Genomic DNA, 21,544 nt, shown 5'->3' on the forward strand with positions numbered 1-21,544 from the left:
GTTCAAGTCCTGCTCAAATTAATAACGTAGTGTGTGGGGGTTTTTGTGCTATTTTTTTTATTGCGTTTCACACTTAGATTTATTAAAACTGTAAACTTTGAATGCGTGACAGACACAAGGTCACCTCTATATTGCCCGATCAGGTGTGAAATAGCTACTTGTTTAGTAAATCTGCCCATTAGTTGCTCCAGAAGTTATTAGAGTTGCATGTTCTTTACTACCAATAAACTGTGTAAACAAAGGGCCTGATTCAGCACGGATCGCAAGTCTGCAATTGAACGCACCCGCATGTAGCGGAAATATGAAAATGAGTGCGATCGCAGCACTATACCAAAGACGCCCTAAGCCTATAAAGCCGCCGACTTCCCATTACATACATCCGCAAGTCAGCAAATACATTGGTAACATCAAGTAACAACGGACCCAAACACAGAGTTGTTGTTGAGCTTGACATGCCGTATTACCCGCGAAGCTTCCTGTCATCATGCAGAGCTCAGGCTGCTTATGCCGTCGCTGGGGCTTAATTATGCACACCCCTGTAACGGCGTTAAAATGCACAGGCATGCCTGCGTTCCTTTGTCCACTCTTAAATGGTAATTGCTGTCAATCATTTCAGTGTTGCACTGCGTATCCACTACCTGATTGCTGTGGCCGGCCTTTGCACGCTCACTGCGATGCACACACATGTGCAGAACACAAACATCGACTGGTTACATGCGTCCGCAGCCTTGCGATCCAACCTGAATCAGGCCCAAAGTACCTTTCTCTATCCACATTTACATGATTAAATTATGCCTCTGCTGCAAAGTCAATATGTATTGGCTCTGTGATTATATAGATAGACACATTTTAAAATTAGTAAATGGACCACACTGAGTGCTAAATTTTTTATGTAGCAATTTTCAAAACTGTCTTTGGCAGTTGAATCTGTTGTATTTAAAGGTGCAATAATACTAATTCAAAACATTCCTGGTTTGTCCTTAATATTATTGCCCCTTTAAAATCCAGTGATTGAAACCGGCAAAGATGTTGCAGCTTTGAAAAGTGCAACATTTTAAATCTTACCCTGAGTCTTAAGCGGCCCATACACGGTGCGATATGCACCGTGAAACGCGACAGGGGATCCGACGTCCGACATATCGTGAGGTCCCCACACACGGTGTGAACGGGTGGCCGACCGCCCGATATGCCGGCTCCCCCCTCGCATATCGCTGCATGGGATCGCACATTGCATCCCCAGATCAACTGAACCTGCAGTAAGATCTGGGGGTGCGATGTAGGACCCATGGGTACGCGCACTATCCGATATCATGCCCATACACGGTGCGCTATAGCAGCCAAATCGTACCAATCCGTTTGTTCGGCTGATTTATCGCACCGTGTATGGGCCCCTTTAGGGTTAAATTTACTAAAGTGAGAGTTTTTAGAAGTGAGTTTTAGAAAAGATGTTGCCCATAGCAACCAATCAGATTTAACTAGCACCTTCTAGAAGATAATAGCTAGAATCTGATTGGTTGCTATGGGCAACTCCTCTTCTAAAACTCACTTCTAAAAACTCTCACTTTAGTAAATTTACCCCTTAAAATGTTGTAGTAGTATATACTGTCAGGTGCATAAATATTGGGACATCGACAGAATTTTCATATTTTGGCCTCTATTCACCACCACAATGGCTTTGAAATGAAACAAACAAGATGTGCTTTAACTGCAGACTTTCTATATGTGCCTCCCACTTTTTAAGAGGCCAAAAGTAATGGGACAAACTAAACAATCCTAAATCTAACTTTCACTTTTTAATACTTTGTTGCAAATCCTTTGCAGGCAATTACAGCCTGAAGTCTGGAACGCATAGACATCACCAGACGCTGGGTTTCATCCCTGGTGATGCTCTGTCAGGCCTCTACTACAAATGTCTTCAGTTCCTGCTAGTTCTTGGAGCATTTTCCCTTCAGTTTTGTCTTCATCAAGTGAAATGCATGCTCAATCAGATTCAGGTCAGGGGATTGACTTGGCCATTGCATAACATTCCACTTTTTAGCCTTAAAAAGCTCTTTGGTTGCTTTTGCAGTATGCTTCGGGTCATTGTCCATCTGCACTGTGGAGCACCGTCCAATGAGTTCTGAAGCATTTGACTGAATATGAGCATATAATATTGCCCGAAACACTTCAGAATTCATTCTGCTGCTTTTGTCAGCAGTCACATCATCAATAAATACAGGGGAAGCAGTTCCATTGGCAGCCATACATGCCCACGCCATGACACTACCACCACCATGCTTCACTGATGAGGTGGTATGTTTTGGATCATGAGCAGTTCCTTTCCTTCTCCATACTCTTCCCATCACTCTGGTACAAGTTGATCTTTGTCTCATCTGTCCATAGGATGTTGTTCCAGAACTGTAATGGCTTTTTTAGATGTTATTTGACAAACTCTAATCTGGTCTTCCTGTTTTTGTGGCTCAACAATGGTTTACATCTTGTGGTGAACCCTCTATATTCACTCTTGTGAAGTCTTCTCTTGATTGATGACTTTGACACATATACACCTACCTCCTGGAGAGTGTTCTTGATTTGGCCAACTTTTGTGAAGGGGTTTTTCTTCACCAGGGAAATAATTCTTCTGTCATCCACCACAGTTGTTTTCCGTGGTCTTCCGGGTCTTTTGGTGTTGCTGAGCTCTCCGGTGCGTTCTTTCTTTTTAAGAATGTTCCAAACAGTTGATTTGGCCACACCTAATGTTTTTGCTATTTCTCTGATGGGTTTGTTTTGATTTTTCAGCCTAATGATGGCTTGCTTCACTGATAGTGATAGCTCTTTGGACCTCATATTGAGAGTCGACAGCAACTGATTCCAAATGCAAATGTCACACCTAGAATCAACTCCAGACCTTTTACCTGCTTAATTGATAATGAAATAACGAGGGAATAGCCCACACCTGTCCATGAAATAGCTTTTGAGTTGATAGTCCCATTACTTTTGGCCCCTTAAAAAGTGGGAGGCACATATTGAAACCGTTCTAATTCCTACACCGTTCACCTGATTTGGATGTAATTACCCTCAAATTAAATCTGAAAGTCTGCAGTTAAAGCACATCTTGTTTGTTTCTTTTCAAAGCCATTGTGGTGGTGAATAGAGGCCAAAATATGAAAATTCTGTCAATGTCCCAATATTTATGCACCTGACTGTACATTCCAAATAGTCATATATACATTGCTTTAATATACAGGATTTTCAAACATTTTACATTTCAATGTATTTGAGTTATATTTGAGCGTACACTTGCTAACAACCATACATAGGTATGTAGAACAATAGTCAGGAGTGCTTTCATCAGAAGAACAGATGAATATAGCAGCCCCCAGGGTGCCGGTTATGGGAGGGACACTTTGGTAAAACGTTTACCTATGTGGTTAGTGCAGCTGTAACGTGAATGACTATTCTCCTACAGGCAGAAATGACTCAATTCACATAAATCACTGCTCAGCCCTGAGTAGTTACATAGGTACTGTAAACTCAAACTGATTTATTTTGAAATGAATGATGCAACATACAAGTACACGTTTTATCATGAGTGTGGATACATAGGAGTACATTTATACAAAATATCACACATAAATAGTGAATGTTTGAAGATTAAAGGGCAAAATTGCACTACATTTATTAACTTCACTGATAGTTTAATACATGTACCCCATGCCCATGTCCTACTATCACATAGGCAAAACACAGGCACTTGGAACATCTTTTGCTATAACACTGGAATAAAGTACTAGTATTACTTAACACTGTGAAATTTCGCTTTCCCAATTTTTCCCCTTTCGTTCTCTATTTAGATATTACTAGTATTAATTTGAACATGTTGTTTGTGATAAGATAAACAAACCCTGATTCATTAGTGAACGCACGTCCTATCTACGCGGATCAATACCATCATTTTTACCAGACTGTGCATGCATCAGAGCTGACATATGGAAATTTTAACAACTATGGAGATTCATGGTCCTACACATCTCAACTGCATCTCCACCTTAGTGGGTTTTAGCTAAGTGGCACCTGGGCATGTCGTGGGTGTGTAGATGGGATTTCAGACTACTCAGAGGTGAAGGAACACGGAGATCTGTCTGTTTCCCAAAGGATTTCCTGCACGAAAGATAATACTGGTTGAAGTGTGCATTCATAGTGATGACCAGAGACCTAACTAGACATTTTGGTGCTTTGTGCCAGAAAGAGCATTGGTGCCCCCCCATATCGTAAACAGGCACAGTGCGCGCCGCAGGTGCATGGGCTAAAAAAAGGGGTGTGGTCTCATAAACAAAGAGCATGGCACACTTAAGTACCCCTAATTTACATTACGCCACAGCGTAGTGGCCCTTATTCGCATTACACTACATAGTAGTATCCCTTATACACGTTACTCTACACAGTAGTAGTTCCTCTTACACATTACACCACACAGTAGTAATGCCCCTTACACATTATGACCACAGTACAAATTGCCACCATTATACATTGTGCCGCACAGTACAAATCCACCCTTACGCATTATGCCACACAGTACAAATCCCCCTTACACATTATGCCACACAGTACCAATTCCCCCATTATACATTATGCCACACAGTACCAATTCCCCCCATTATACATTATGCCACACAGTACAAATCCCCCCCTTACACAGTATGCCACACACTACAAATCCCCCTTACACATTATGCCACACAGTACAAATCCCCCTTTACACATTATGTCACACAGTACAAATTCCCCCCCCTCACACATTACGCCACACAGTACAAATCCCCCCCTTACACATTATGTCACGCAGTACAAATCCCCCCGTTACACATTATGTTACACACAGTACAAAAGTAAAAAGACCACACCCCCTTATACATTATGCCCCCTTACACATTATGGCAACACAGTAGTAAGCCCCTTACACATTATGCCACACAGTACAAAAACCTCCCCTTACACATTATGACACACAGTACAAATTCCCCCCCCCTCACACATTATGCCACATAGTACAAATCCCCCCCACACACACATTATGCCACATAGTACAAATCCCCCCCCACACACACATTATGTCACACAGTACAAATCCCCCCCTTACACATTATGCCACACAGTACAAAAGTACAAAACCCACACCCCCTTACACATTATGCAGGGCCGTAACTAGGGAAGTGTGACCTGTGCCATGGCATAGGGCACCGCAGGGCAGGGGGTGCTGTTTGCGCCTGTCAATTTTCCTGTTTATTATCATCCACACTTGTATCTTCCTCTTTTTTTATCCACAGCATCCCCTGGCTGCCCCAGGAGTACCCCTATCTCTTCCCTGGCCCTTTCCCATGAAACCATGGTCCTTTTTCCACTGTCTTATGTCCCTGTTTAAAAAATGGGGGGGGGTGCCAATGCTCTCACTGGCATAGGGCGCCAAAAAGTCTAGTTACGGCTCTGACATTATGCATACCTCCCAACTTTTATGGTCCATAAAGAGGGACACTTCACGTTTGAAAAGGGGGCAGGGCTTCACAGGAAGGGCAGGGCCTCTTGAAAATGGGGCAGAGCCTCGCAGCAACCCCCATTTTTATCACTATAGGGGGTGTGCCCAGCACTCTCCGAGATGCTGGGCAGCCCCCAGGCTTTCCCTACACTGGTGAACAGAAGCCGTGCGCATGCACATGGCATCTGTTCACCTTTTGCACACCCGCTGCTCTGCTATGAGCAGCGGTATGTGTTCTCACCAACTTTCCCCCCACCGCGGGACACTGTGGCCCGTGGGTGGGACAGCAGGACAGTCCCAGAAAAACGAGACTGTACCGCTGAATGTGGGAGAGTTGGGAGGTATGCATTATGCCCCCCACTCAGGTGTCTCTTCTTAAGGGGTTATTTACTAAGCAGTGTTAGGAGCAGAGTGAAAAGTGATAAGAAAGTGATAAGGTGCCAGCCAATTAGCTCCCAACTGTCATTTTTCAAACACAGTCTGTTTGATGACAGTTGGGAGCTGATTGGCTGGCACCTTATCACTTTCTTATCACTTTTCACTCTGTCTCCTAACACTGCTTAGTAAATAGACCCCTAAGTGTTCTAAGTGCAGCACTTAACTGTCAGCGTGTCATTGCGGGAGGTGAGGGATGCCGCAGTCTCTGTTTCCGCCAATGCTGTCTCTTCTCTGCAGCCCAACGCAAAGGAACGGCTCCTTGGCACTGTGGGACTGGACCGGGAGAGACATCCCTCCAAGGCCCTGAAGATGGGGGAGGGGGTGGTGCACAGGAGGCAGGCAGCTGCAGCGCTGCCCGCCGCAATGTGTATAAGTAGTGGTGCACCCGGCAGAGAAGGAGGCGGGCACACCGCTACTATTGAGTAGATGAGAGGCAAGCTAGTGGGGGTGATAGCGAGTGGAGGCGGCCGGCACTGCCCACAGGGCATGTGCGCTCTATGCGGGCACACCGGCCGCATCGCCCTAGTTATGGCCATGGTGATGACGGCTACTTTCACTAGTGAATGTATGGGGGAAGCATAGATGTGGGCAATACAGGTGAATATACGCATATCATTCGGAGCACACAGTGCAGCTTCAGATGTGGCAAAATTGCGGGCAATCTGAATGAGGCCCACAGTGTTGGCAATTACTCATCAGTATGTGAAATTATATGTTTTTTGGAGAAGTTGAAAAACTAAAAAAGTTACAAAAACAACAGGTGGGTCGAGGTGAGCCTACAAATAGGACAATAATCGACACAGGCATTGAAATAAGTATGTAATAGTACTATGCAATCTTACTGTCTTTCTTGTGCTCTAATTACTATTATAGCTTTTAGTGGGATTTGCTCTTACTAAAACTATTTGCAAGTTGATCTCTTTTCTCCTCTTTCTCTTTTGAAGTGCTTTGAATCAGTGGTTGTCCCTGGAGAGGATGAAGTGGTGAAAGGATGGGGCTTTCTCCTGCAATATTGCACAATGGCCAGAGAGGACTCTGTGAAGTGCCTGCGCTGCCTGCTCTACGCCCTCAATTTACTTTTCTGGGTGAGTCAAGAGGGCCAGGCAGTCCCAGTCTGTCAAGCAGGTGGCAATGTCTCGACTCGGGTTACAGCTGGCCAAGAGAGAAAGTACCAAAGGGCACAGCTAAGCATAAATTCATTTAGCAGGATTACTATGTATTTTCCAAAGATCTAAGGGTTGTCTTCTAGTCGTTCCTTTGATCAACATACACTGCTGCCGCATGTGCCAGTTCTCGTGCCAGCTTTTTCTACTTTATCAAAGGGAGAGGGTGATAAATAACTATGCTGGAACTAAAGAAGCAGTGCATTTCTTTCATCATGCTCCTAAATGGGCCCAGCAATATGCCTTATAGTCATATCTAGAATTATTCATTAACTTCTTATATGTGAGATGCATATTCCGGGCCTGCAAAATCCTCTGAATTGCGTTCCTTGAATGTGATAGAGAGGATGATGCATTTAAAACAGTGAAAACCCCTGACTGCTTTCTGGCAGAACTTGCTGTGTCTTCAGTTTGAAAATAGCTGATCAGTTTGAAAGCATTCTGGGTAAATCATTCATTTTTCACTATTGATATTTTAAGCAGGTAAAATAACCAATCTCTGCGCAGAAAATAGTTTGTCAAATTTGTTTGAAATCACTATGTATAATTGTCACTAAATCACTATGTATAATTGTCACTAAATCACTATGTATAGTTGTCATTCTCTCTGTAAACTTACAGTATAGACCATTATAGATTAACAAAAAACAAACAAACACATTTATGTTAACTGGTTTAAGACTGCAGTGGGTATCATAAGTTTCAGAAGTTTTTCTTATCTGATTTGTGCTTGTTTAGCCCTGAACTTTCGGATTCTGAAACATTAATCCCATTTATAATTACATTTTAAAACATAATTATGCTATCATGTGTATTTTTTCCTTTTTAAGCAAGTATGCAAGAATAGTTTATATTTGCAGATTAAAATAGCATTTTTATCTATTTAAGTATATTTGCATTACTGTGTAATCCTCACAACATGCATTAAGAAATAAGTTAAAGCCTAGGAATAAATGTATAGCATGTAGGTGTCCATTTTCTTCATGGCTTGTTTAATATGTGCTGGGACCATTGATACAAATGGATGAAATCTAGGATGCAGTCCATTAATACATTTATAATACAGTACATTGCACCTTTACCAATGTAATTTATTGTTATGGTAGCACAGGTTAATGCACTACAAATAAGCCATGCTGGGTTTAAAAATGTTAAATGCTGTTTTTCAATTTTAGAAATTGATGGTGGGAACTGCACCATAATTTAATCTAATTATAAGGAGCATTTGTGCATTTGTTAATGATAGGCCTGAACAAGCCCTCAGTGACCAGGCAACAGTTTAATCATCATTTTCTTCTACTTAATGTAACTAATGTATGACTGAAACATGCATTGCCTCATTTAATTGAATTTTTGTATTTGTGTCTCCTTATAACCAATACATTTATAGTTATTTTATGTTGACTTTGCACGCCCTTTGTGTCTTGTGGTTTGAAACTTGAATGTATGCTGGCTGGGCTGCACAGGTGCAGATGTCAGGTGAAAGCACTGCCTACTGTAGTTGCATCTGAATTAAGTTGAAATTTTCTTGATTATTCCCAATTTTCTGCTTCTTTGGCCATCATTATTTCTAGTGTAATGTTTGTATAGTATAAAGTATAAAGTACATTGATAGATTAGTGATTAAGGGGCGTATGTATTAATAATCGCGGTAGTGCTGCCATTATTAACGGTCCAACTCGCCGGGAATATTTTAATTTTTTAATGAAAATATCCCAGCTATGTACTACCGGGAACTCGCAGGGACTGGGGTTGTGGTAACCGCTGTCCCCACGAGTTACTGTATATCCCCACCATTTCGGAGAAGCCTTTCACAGAAGGGAAAGACTTCCCAGGGGACAGCTGACACTGTGCATGCGCATAGCGTCAGCTTCCGGGACTGGCCGCGGAGGCTGCGGGGGGGAGATCGAAAGATCTCTCTCATTCCCCTGGGCACCCCATAGGCAAACAGTAGTTTACACCATCTGAAGATGGTGTAAACTACCGGTGCTAAACTCTGAAAAGCTTAGCTTTTTGGAGTTTAGTACATAGGGGTCAGATAATAGTCCCCATTAATAATAATGGGGACTGCGATCTGAAGTGTTAATTAGCACTCTGCTGGAGATTTCTGTGAAATCTCCAGCATTGTGCTATTAGTACATATGATCGACACATAAAAGTATGCAGAAACTGCAGTTTCTGCATAATTTTATATAAAAATCGGCTTGATACATAGGCCCCTAAGAGGCCTATATATCAAGCTTATTTTTCATACAATTATGTAGAAACTGCAGTTTCTGCATAATTTCATGAATTGTTCTTATGTACTAATTGCACATTGCAGAAATCTCTGGCAGAGTGCTAATTAGCACTCTAGATCGTAGCCCCCATATTATCAATGGGGACCATGATCTGACCCCTATGGTGTAAAGTGCTTTAAGCATGAGAGCGACATCTTTCCTTCTCTCTCCTGCAGCCTTCGGACGGCGATTGAGGCTGACACTGTGTGCATGTGAATAGATAGACAGTAAAAAGGTCAACAATGTCTAGATAGACAACAGATGTTAGACAGGCAATAGGTCAACAGGGACAAAATGTCGACACAAAAAAGATCGACAGGGATGAAGAACACCAGGTACAATAGGGCGCCAAAGTCAAAGGGTCGACACATCATGGTCAACATATGTTTGTTTGTTTTTTAGGGTTAGACACTTACCGGAGGGGTAGGGTTAGGCATTAGAAGGGACGGTTAGAGTTAGGCCCTTACCCTGACAGGGTTAGGTACCAAGGGGAGGGTTATGGTGAAGATAAGGGTTAGAAAACAAAAAAAATGTTTTTTTGTGTCGACCTTTTGACACTGTCGACCCTTTGTACTTGTCGACCTTCATCCATGTCGACATTTTCTGTGTTGACCTTTTGTCCCTGTCAAACTACTGCCTGTCTAACATCTGTTGTCTATCTAGACATTGTCTATCTAATTATCGTCTATCTGTTATACCGAACCCGTGTCAGCATCCACAGGAGAAGTCTACAATATGCCTGGGATGTAACATGCAGGGACAGCGGTTACTTGCAAGTACCCCTTGGCACAAAGCGGGGATATTTTCATTAAGAATGGAAGTATCACCCACTATATGGAACCTTAATAATCGCAGCAGTTTCACGATTATTAATACATAGGCCCCTTAATGTGGGTTTGGTGTACCTTTTGTGGGTGTAAATGATCTTTAACACCCCCAATATTGAGTAACACCTTTTAGTTTGGTGTATCACCATCCATTGTGCCTTATTTTAATATCTCTTATGAAGAGCAAAATGCAATTTTATCAATGTTGGCATGTAGGCACACTCATCCTTGTGATTGCAGGTAAGCATAAATTACTCTAAATCAAGATAGGTGATGGTTTCCTGAGCGCCCACCCTAAAGCATCTACTGATCACTACAAAACAGGGGTATCCCTTACCCCAGAGTATAAGATACAAAATTGGAGTTAAGTGACACTAGAGCTACAGGTGCACTAAATGATTTTTCCAGTGATCTATGGGAAACTGTATTTTATTATATAAAGTATTTCATGAGTCAGTAAAAAAGATAAACATATATATCACACAAATAAAATAGCATGGATCACAATTCAATGGAATTCATAAGAACACATTAGACAAAGTGCATGTAGAATAGCAGCAATGATGGCACTAAATAAAGTGCATATATGATTAAAGCTTCAGAGTGCATAAGATAAATATTAAATGCAGTTGATAAAGTTGATATAATTGCCATGGGCAGGGGCGTAGAGAGCCCTGCCGGGCCCAGGTGCAGATATGGGCGTGGCCTAATTGCGGGAGGCGTGGCCACGCCCCCTTGAGCAAAAAACAACAACACACATTTGCAGGCCACGAAGTGGGGAGGGGGGTGCTGTGAGCCTCTCAGCCCGGCGCAAAGCCAGGGGGGGCGTGATCAGTGTGATCGCTCCCCCCACAGGCATAGGAGACTGCTGTGGCTGCTGCGAGGGAGGGGGGCGGCATGGGTCCGGGCCCGGGTAAACAGTAGTCGCTCCCCCCCTCTCGGCGCCCTTGGCCATGGTACACCAGTAGCATGGGAGAATAAAGTGCACTAAGTTCTAGTCATTTTTTAAGAATAAAAAGCAATGTATGTATGTAGGAGGTGAGTGTCAATTTGGGTAAGGAACAGGGTTTCCCGACAGCACCCTGGTCCAGACACTCACAGGCTTAAAGGAAGGTAGTGTACTGCACACCAGCACCGACGCGTTTCGAGATGTATAGCTCTTTATCAAGGCTGTTATACAGGAAAGAATGAGTCCTCCTTTTAAAGCAGATAGCAGTCGCGTCACTGGAAGTGGTCCTCCCGTCACTTCCGGTTCAGCGATTATGTCCAAAGTACATTTGAATAGTTTCCCTCATCTCTCCTGATGGTGGTTGTGCTCCCCCACTGTGTTACATATGCGCAAAAGGGCTGGGGGATGTTTTAAGGTGGCCGGGCTTCATTGTCTTCAAAACCAGCAGTGTGCGGCCGCCAACTTCCATTTTTTTAAGCTGCATTCCAGTCATTATTCAGTAAGAAAAATATTTACTTACATATCTACAATTTTACGGCAAATCTGTGTATACTGCAATGGGCTCTAACACTAACTAGGCCAAAAACAAGGAAAACACTGATTTCATGTTCTGCCACCCTAATGATTCATACGCAGCACAGTGCTTAGCATTGTTGCCTCACAGGACAGGGACCCAGGCCCTATCTGTGTGGAGTTTCAGTTTGCATAGTCTTTTCATGTTTATGTGGGGTTTCTATACATATTCTGGTGTCCTCCCAGGCTCCCACTCTCCAAACACTTAAGTTAATTGGCTGCATTGTAGATTATAAACTCCACTAGGGTGTATACTGATGCAAATGATTAAATATTCTCAGTACAGCGAAGGGTTAGGTATGATATGTGACTATTATATAAATAACTGTTAATAAGTAAATGACTCCTGTTAGGCAGCTACCAAATAGTATCAGATGTCTTCTACATAGTGCCTTGTGTATGTGTGTCTGACTTTGCAGCTGACACTCAGCATTTGCATATATTGTGCAGATAAATTTATGTTCTCTCCTGCTGGGAGGACGGAGCAAAGGGAGATTTTGTTCTCTTTAGATCATACACAAGCCACTATGTAATGGCCCATACACACGGGTCGATCAGACAACGATCAGATATCGTCTGATCGTCCTGCATGTGCTGGATGTTCGATATCGAACATCCAGCAACATGCATCAACCCCCTAACAATCCCGCAATCGCGATCACGGGTCCTTAGAACAAACAGGCTAACCTGGTCGATATCGACCAGGTTGGCCTGCATGCACGGGCGATGCTCGATATCAATATCGACCATCCAAGCCCGCTCATCGACCATCATTTGGTAGTTAGAGGAGTTGAGAAAAAGAAGGATATAAACGATCAGACGATAACAATATCGTTATTGTTTATAACTTTCTTTTATGTTGGACCGTGTGTATGCACCATAAGAAGAATGTTATCTCAGATATGTCAGGTGTTCCTTAAAGTTCTTGATTAAAACTTAATTAGTGGTATAATAAACTAATTATTATTTGAAGATGTTGGGATATGTACAAAATTTATTCATGTAAGAGGCATCTCTTCATACAAATGAAAATGATAATGGGTTGTTTTAGAAATCTTTTTTTTTTAGTACAAATAGAGCTGCTCTGACATCTATAGAAAAGAAATACAGAACACTTAATTCTACGCTATACAATATACAAAATATCATTTATCTGTTGGGTTTTGTTTAGGCAAATGACAGAACGCAGTGCTAGGCATAACTTGTTACTGTGTATAGGTAAGACGGTAGCTCTGTAACATTTAAGCCCAACATTGTTTATTGGACATAACAGATTCATAGAGGCATGCAGATACTGGCACACAGGCGGACACAATATTCTGAGCTGTACCTAGCACATTACTAATAGCAAGGCTCTAATGTCAACCATCAGTTTAATATTAATGTAAGGCACTGGTCAATGTAGTGTAATTTGACTTAATTAAAGCTATGTCTCTTGATCTGTTAGAGCTCTGGGAATTATCACAAGCAGTAGAAATGTTTTATATTAATTTGTCAATATGATTTATCCAGCTGAAATGTATTACAGACAAAGTTTATCAGATCATTGTTTTCTTGTGAGAAGAGAATTACAGAGGCAACAATTGAGTGCACCTGTATGATATACAGTAGAGAGCCCTGAGGGTATTTATGACTTGGCACACCTATCTGTTTGAGGAGCATGGCACTAGGGTCAGTGAACTAACAGGAAGAAGGCCTAGTCCATGAAGTGTATTTTGTACAAATATAATTAGCAACTAGAAGACAGTCTTCCACATGACAGCTTTATTATAAATTCCTGCAAATTCATTGCATAATCAAGAACTAGCATCAGTTAGTACTATGATATCTGGACAATGCTCTGAAGCTAAGAAGTCACACTTCACATTGACAGTTAAAAAAAAATATCTGACATTCATTAGTTAAGTCATTTTAAAATGTATAAAACAAGGAGACCATACTAGAATCTTGGATATAAAGTATTTCATAATGTAAATAGTGGCTCATAACCTCTCCAGACCTAAAACCAGTAATGTGCTGAATGCTTAGTGAAATTTAGTGCTGTCAGATGGCCTCAGTTTGTTTACTGATCTCAAATTTCACTTACTTGCTGGTAAATATGTGACTATATTTGTTCTAGATGTTGATAACTATGGGCCTGATTCAGACCCACTCGCAAGTCCGCTCGCAAGTGGGTCGATGTTATGGACTGAGCATGCGCACGACGGAGGGAGCTCCGTCGTGCGCATGCGCCAGATGCGACAAGCGAAGGAAAGTCCTTCGCTCGTTGTGTCCGATCAAAGGGGGCGTGCTGTCAATGTTGATTGACAGCACGCCCCCTTTGGTGGGCGTGCCGGGGGCGTGCCTCCCTGACGGGGGCGTTCCCACGGGAACGCCTCCCGTCAGAAGCCGGCCCACTGACATCACTAGTGATGTCAGTGGGAGTGATTTTGGCTCTGATAGAGCCAAAATCACTCCGGAGCTTGCGGTTGAAACCCTCATCTCTCCTGATGGTGGTTGTGCTCCCCCACTGTGTTACATATGCGCAAAAGGGCTGGGGGATGTTTTAAGGTGGCCGGGCTTCATTGTCTTCAAAACCAGCAGTGTGCGGCCGCCAACTTCCATTTTTTTAAGCTGCATTCCAGTCATTATTCAGTAAGAAAAATATTTACTTACATATCTACAATTTTACGGCAAATCTGTGTATACTGCAATGGGCTCTAACACTAACTAGGCCAAAAACAAGGAAAACACTGATTTCATGTTCTGCCACCCTAATGATTCATACGCAGCACAGTGCTTAGCATTGTTGCCTCACAGGACAGGGACCCAGGCCCTATCTGTGTGGAGTTTCAGTTTGCATAGTCTTTTCATGTTTATGTGGGGTTTCTATACATATTCTGGTGTCCTCCCAGGCTCCCACTCTCCAAACACTTAAGTTAATTGGCTGCATTGTAGATTATAAACTCCACTAGGGTGTATACTGATGCAAATGATTAAATATTCTCAGTACAGCGAAGGGTTAGGTATGATATGTGACTATTATATAAATAACTGTTAATAAGTAAATGACTCCTGTTAGGCAGCTACCAAATAGTATCAGATGTCTTCTACATAGTGCCTTGTGTATGTGTGTCTGACTTTGCAGCTGACACTCAGCATTTGCATATATTGTGCAGATAAATTTATGTTCTCTCCTGCTGGGAGGACGGAGCAAAGGGAGATTTTGTTCTCTTTAGATCATACACAAGCCACTATGTAATGGCCCATACACACGGGTCGATCAGACAACGATCAGATATCGTCTGATCGTCCTGCATGTGCTGGATGTTCGATATCGAACATCCAGCAACATGCATCAACCCCCTAACAATCCCGCAATCGCGATCACGGGTCCTTAGAACAAACAGGCTAACCTGGTCGATATCGACCAGGTTGGCCTGCATGCACGGGCGATGCTCGATATCAATATCGACCATCCAAGCCCGCTCATCGACCATCATTTGGTAGTTAGAGGAGTTGAGAAAAAGAAGGATATAAACGATCAGACGATAACAATATCGTTATTGTTTATAACTTTCTTTTATGTTGGACCGTGTGTATGCACCATAAGAAGAATGTTATCTCAGATATGTCAGGTGTTCCTTAAAGTTCTTGATTAAAACTTAATTAGTGGTATAATAAACTAATTATTATTTGAAGATGTTGGGATATGTACAAAATTTATTCATGTAAGAGGCATCTCTTCATACAAATGAAAATGATAATGGGTTGTTTTAGAAATCTTTTTTTTTTAGTACAAATAGAGCTGCTCTGACATCTATAGAAAAGAAATACAGAACACTTAATTCTACGCTATACAATATACAAAATATCATTTATCTGTTGGGTTTTGTTTAGGCAAATGACAGAACGCAGTGCTAGGCATAACTTGTTACTGTGTATAGGTAAGACGGTAGCTCTGTAACATTTAAGCCCAACATTGTTTATTGGACATAACAGATTCATAGAGGCATGCAGATACTGGCACACAGGCGGACACAATATTCTGAGCTGTACCTAGCACATTACTAATAGCAAGGCTCTAATGTCAACCATCAGTTTAATATTAATGTAAGGCACTGGTCAATGTAGTGTAATTTGACTTAATTAAAGCTATGTCTCTTGATCTGTTAGAGCTCTGGGAATTATCACAAGCAGTAGAAATGTTTTATATTAATTTGTCAATATGATTTATCCAGCTGAAATGTATTACAGACAAAGTTTATCAGATCATTGTTTTCTTGTGAGAAGAGAATTACAGAGGCAACAATTGAGTGCACCTGTATGATATACAGTAGAGAGCCCTGAGGGTATTTATGACTTGGCACACCTATCTGTTTGAGGAGCATGGCACTAGGGTCAGTGAACTAACAGGAAGAAGGCCTAGTCCATGAAGTGTATTTTGTACAAATATAATTAGCAACTAGAAGACAGTCTTCCACATGACAGCTTTATTATAAATTCCTGCAAATTCATTGCATAATCAAGAACTAGCATCAGTTAGTACTATGATATCTGGACAATGCTCTGAAGCTAAGAAGTCACACTTCACATTGACAGTTAAAAAAAAATATCTGACATTCATTAGTTAAGTCATTTTAAAATGTATAAAACAAGGAGACCATACTAGAATCTTGGATATAAAGTATTTCATAATGTAAATAGTGGCTCATAACCTCTCCAGACCTAAAACCAGTAATGTGCTGAATGCTTAGTGAAATTTAGTGCTGTCAGATGGCCTCAGTTTGTTTACTGATCTCAAATTTCACTTACTTGCTGGTAAATATGTGACTATATTTGTTCTAGATGTTGATAACTATGGGCCTGATTCAGACCCACTCGCAAGTCCGCTCGCAAGTGGGTCGATGTTATGGACTGAGCATGCGCACGACGGAGGGAGCTCCGTCGTGCGCATGCGCCAGACGCGACAAGCGAAGGAAAGTCCTTCGCTCGTTGTGTCCGATCAAAGGGGGCGTGCTGTCAATGTTGATTGACAGCACGCCCCCTTTGGTGGGCGTGCCGGGGGCGTGCCTCCCTGACGGGGGCGTTCCCACGGGAACGCCTCCCGTCAGAAGCCGGCCCACTGACATCACTAGTGATGTCAGTGGGAGTGATTTTGGCTCTGATAGAGCCAAAATCACTCCGGAGCTTGCGGTTGAAAACCTCAACCGCAGGCTCCGGCTCGCAAATTCGATGGTCGCGATGGTCTCGACCATCGCGACCATCACAATGCACGCTCGTATAGCCTGTGGGTGGTGACCCACAGCTATACGAGCGTCCAGGAGGACGCTCCATGAAAATGGAGCCCGGCCCTCATTCAGAGCGTGCGCTCTGCTCAGAGCGTACGGCTCTGAATGAGGGCCTATGTCTTCCCCTGAAACAATTATAATTCCTTAAACTTTCCATTAGCACATTTACATCTATATTCTCATTACAACACCAAAATCACTTTCCCCATGTGCTTTAGTATATGTAGTAAGCCTTACTCCAAATGCTTTGCTACATCCATAAGGCCATCACATGGCTACTATCTCATACTGTATGCCTACTGTAGTCCACCACTTAATAGAACTTTTTCTCCTCTAATAATGTAACGTATTAAATACATTTTATAAAATGCACTTCATTGTAGGGATGCCATCGGAAGGGGAGACTCGAATACTGTAGTTGAAGCGTTTTCACCATCAGATAACGTCTTTTGATGGTAGGTGAGCATCATTTCTGAACCAATCCTTGGTTTAAACCATGAATGGTACAGTTGTGCGCAGATGGCAGAACTGGTTTGTGGAGGAGTAATGGTGTCCTGCCATCGGTGCAGTGTTACTCCCTGAGGTGCTAACGTCATCACACATCAGACCACACATCCGATGGCCATCCCTGCTTCATTTAACTATATTTAGAGAAAATTAGAAACGTGCCTATTATAAAATGATTATGCTTTATATCATTCACACAAAAATAATTGACAGCATACCTTGATTAACTAAAAATATTGTTTTTTTTTTAAATGTAACAAATCTACTGAATGATGGTGTGTATACATGATGTTAGCCAAATTGGCTGATCTAACATATTAAACTGAAATATGATTTTCTTGATGACATCCAAATGAATCAGGATCAACAGGATGGGAAAGCTAGTTGGCTGATGATGCACTTTGGCACATGTGTGGTGCCATCGCCTAAGCAGAACAAGGAAAATCCCCTAGGCTATCTCACCTCCGGTATCAGTGAACCTCCAAATAGGTGGCATTTTTGGCTTCAATATGTCTATATGTCTGTGTATAGGAAGGTAAAATAGACTACATTAAACACAACATCCTGATCCAGAGAGAGATATTCACTTCCTCATGTAAAGCAAGTACTGATAATATGTTCAGCATACAATTATGTTAGTATTTGCAGATAATACTGCAGGTTGGTTTTACACTCTCTCAGCTAATATCTGATAATTTAATCAACTAGATCGATATGGACCCAACGTTTATAATAAAACACTGTACGAAACGACAGAGGGACACAGGCCAGCCAGAAGATTCTCTATGCATTGCAGTTTGTAGGTTAGATAATAGTAAAGGTGGGTACACACCTGACAGATATATCTGCAGATCAAGTGATCTGCAGATATATCTGCAGATGATGGTCGTTCGTACACACTGAACGGCCATCATCTGCTTGTGCCCTCGGATCCCGATCCCCTCCTCGCGGCTGCCTCTGTGTGTGTATGGGCGGTGTGCCGATTGCCCGTACACACCTGCCGATGGACAGATATATTTGCAGACATATCTGTCCATCAGCTGTGCAGCACAGCCAATACGATATGTCGGTGAATGATGACGTTCGCCGACATATCGCAGGTACACACTGACCGACGTGCAGCAGATATATTGGCCGATCAATTGATTGGCCAATGTATCTGTCAGTGTTTACCCACCATAAGACATGAGAATGTATCAATCACTGTCTCATGCAGTAGAGGGGTCCAACTAGAAATGCAAAGATGAAACATCTGTGTATATCTGTTCTTTATTAATTTCTCCAAAACAGGTCATTTTTGCACTCCATCCTTTTTATCCAGCTGATTATATTCTGTTTGAGGAATGCCAACAGACTTTGGTGTCTATTTATTAACTCAACAAAGGTTTTCTCCAGGTTGTTAGCTAAATAAAGCAATAATTTTCTACCTATTCTACACAATGAAAAAGCACTTTTTTTGCTTTGAATTATAGTGCCACTCCCATAGCTCGCAATGGGGGCTGAGCACTTCTGTCATTTATAAAATAGAGAAAGCTTTATACATGTCTACATGCATGTAAATCAGGTATGGGGAACTTCAGGCTCGGGCCTGCAAGTAATGTTATATATATCAAAATGGCCCTGGGCATAAAAGAGGTTCCCCACCTCTGATGTAAATGAACGCATAAGCATAGAGCACTAGTATAGGCTCTAAATACTTTTCAACAGCAATCGTCGAAATCATTAGAAAATAATAGTTCTCTTTTTTTTTTTTTTTTTAAAGATCTGTTTATTTTGGATTTTCAAAAATCAAGTGACAGAAAAAATAGAAAATGTTACAGGCAGATATCAATAACAGTAAATCACAATGTGCAATAGTTCTATCAATGTAACATGGAAAAGGCAAACTGGTGTATAGATTCAGCCGCTAAACATACATTAGGGAAGTAGAAATATAGTCCCAGTTCGAATAACAATTGTATAACACTGCAAAAATAGCCCATGAACAATATTATAATATCCAAAGAAAAGTAAAACAATACATATGGATATCTGGATCAAAACATAAAAAATAACGGCAAAAAATACCAATATTAGAAAAAAGGAGGGGAGGTGGACGAAGTGAGAAAGAAAGAAAGAAAGAAAGAAAGAAAGAAAGAAAGAAAGAAAGAAAGAAAGAAAGAAAGAAAGAAAGAAAGTGTTGCTGTAGAATCAATGAAGAGAGAATATGTGGTCAATATCAAGGTGATGTACTACAGAGCATGTCCCCTGAGCATACATACTATATATAGGAACATCCAGGTTTACAATTGATCAAAAGTAAATACTATACATAAGAATTTCCGTATCAGGATAACTGTCTGTGTAAATACCATGAGGTCGCCTCAAACACCTTCAAAATCAGTATAAAATGCCTCAAAGGAATTAACAATGGCCTTCCCCTTTCTGGACACAGTGCCGGAAGGTGTCATTTATTTATTACCAGTTATTTATATAGCACACACATATTCCGCAGCACTATACAGAGAATATCTTACCATTCACATCAACCCTGCCCCAGTGGAGCTTACAATCTATATTTCCTACCACATGCTCACACACATACACACTATGGTCAATTTTGTGGGGAGCCTATTAACCTACCAGTATATTTTTGGAGTGCGGGAGGAAACCAGAGTACCTAGAGAAAACCCACGCAAGCACAGGGAGAATATACAAACTCCACACAGTTAGGGCCGTAGTGGGAATCGAACCCATGACCTCAGTGCTGTGAGGCAGGGACGCTAACCATTACACCGACTGTGCTGCCCAGTCAGGGCAGTGCTAGTTGTTCTCTTCCAGGGAGTAGCTGAGAGCTAAGGAGTCCTCCCCATGTCGTGCTATGGTGGTCTCCCTCCACACAGATTCTCTAAGATCTCAGCGTAAGATACCTTAGGATTCTGATACTCTATCCTTTTCTTTTATCTGTAACCATTTTGTGCATTTACTTATATTTGTATGTCTTGTTTATTTACCTATTTTTCCTGTAATTTAAGAGATATTTCTCAATAAATCCTAAAACTTTATCAGCGTTACCTCTGTGCTCTAATGAATTCACGTGCCTGGAGAGGCCCATGCTATATTTTAGGGATGTGCGCCGGATAATTTTTGCCGGATTTGGATTTGGTTCTAATTCGTCGTCCGGCTTTGGATTTGGATTTGCCAAACTGTGGTGACTGGCTTTGGATTTGGATTTTTTTTTACAAAAATTGACTAAGATCACATAAATTGGTCCTTTTTTTCTTCTTAGAGTATCATTAACCTCAATAACATTAATTTCCTGTCATTTATAGTCAATTTAGACCACCTCACAGCTTATAATATTGTTTTCAACATTATTGGCCAAAGGTTGCAGTGAGCTGACTGGTTACTAAGCGACAAAGCAGCGGCGCAGCGGCACAGCGGCACAGACACCACAATTTAAAGCACATCTATGAAACATTGCCACACAGCAGTGGCAGAAGTGCACCCACCCAGTGGGGTACGGCCAGCAGAATCACAGTACTTGTATACACAGTGGGCTACGGCCCAAGGAGTCACAGTGCACAATCTTATTCACATTCCATTGCATAGTGCCCCTGATTCACATTACACCATAAAGTAGTGTCTCTTATTTATTTTACGACACACAGTAGTGGCCCTTTTACACAATGCCCACAGTAGTGCCCCTTTTACACAATGCCCACAGTAGTGACCCTTTTACACAATGCCCACAGTAGTGACCCTTATACACAAAGCCTACAGTAGTAATGCCCCTTATACAATGCCCACAGTAGTAGTGCCACTTATACAATGCCCCCAGTAGTGGTGCCCCCTATGCAGTCCCCTTAGTAGTAGGGCCCCCTATGCAGTGCCCCCAGTAGTAGTATGCCCCCCAGTAGTATGCTCCCCGTAGTCTGCCCCCCAGTAGTATGCCCCCCAGTAGTAGTGCCCCCATTAGCATGCCCCAAGTAGTATGCTCCCCAGTAGTATGCCCCCCAGTAGCAGTGCCCCCAGTAGTAGTGCCCC

The 21,544-nt window shown here is 42.0% G+C and overlaps 1 protein-coding gene across 1 annotated transcript in view; it reads left to right on the top strand.

The window, feature by feature from the left end:
• Nucleotides 1–21,544, top strand: part of TSPAN12 (tetraspanin 12) — a 179,599-nt gene that overhangs the window by 1,725 nt on the left and 156,330 nt on the right. The window contains exon 2 of the mRNA XM_088456145.1: nucleotides 6,895–7,035. Within this exon, the coding sequence (XP_088312271.1) occupies nucleotides 6,970–7,035 (66 nt within the window). The 5' untranslated portion in view covers nucleotides 6,895–6,969. The remainder of the gene's footprint in view (nucleotides 1–6,894; nucleotides 7,036–21,544) is intronic.

Source organism: Taudactylus pleione, unplaced genomic scaffold (genome assembly GCF_031769625.1).
Source record: "Taudactylus pleione unplaced genomic scaffold, aTauple2 ptg000041l, whole genome shotgun sequence".
NCBI classification, from domain to species: Eukaryota; Metazoa; Chordata; class Amphibia; order Anura; family Myobatrachidae; genus Taudactylus; species Taudactylus pleione.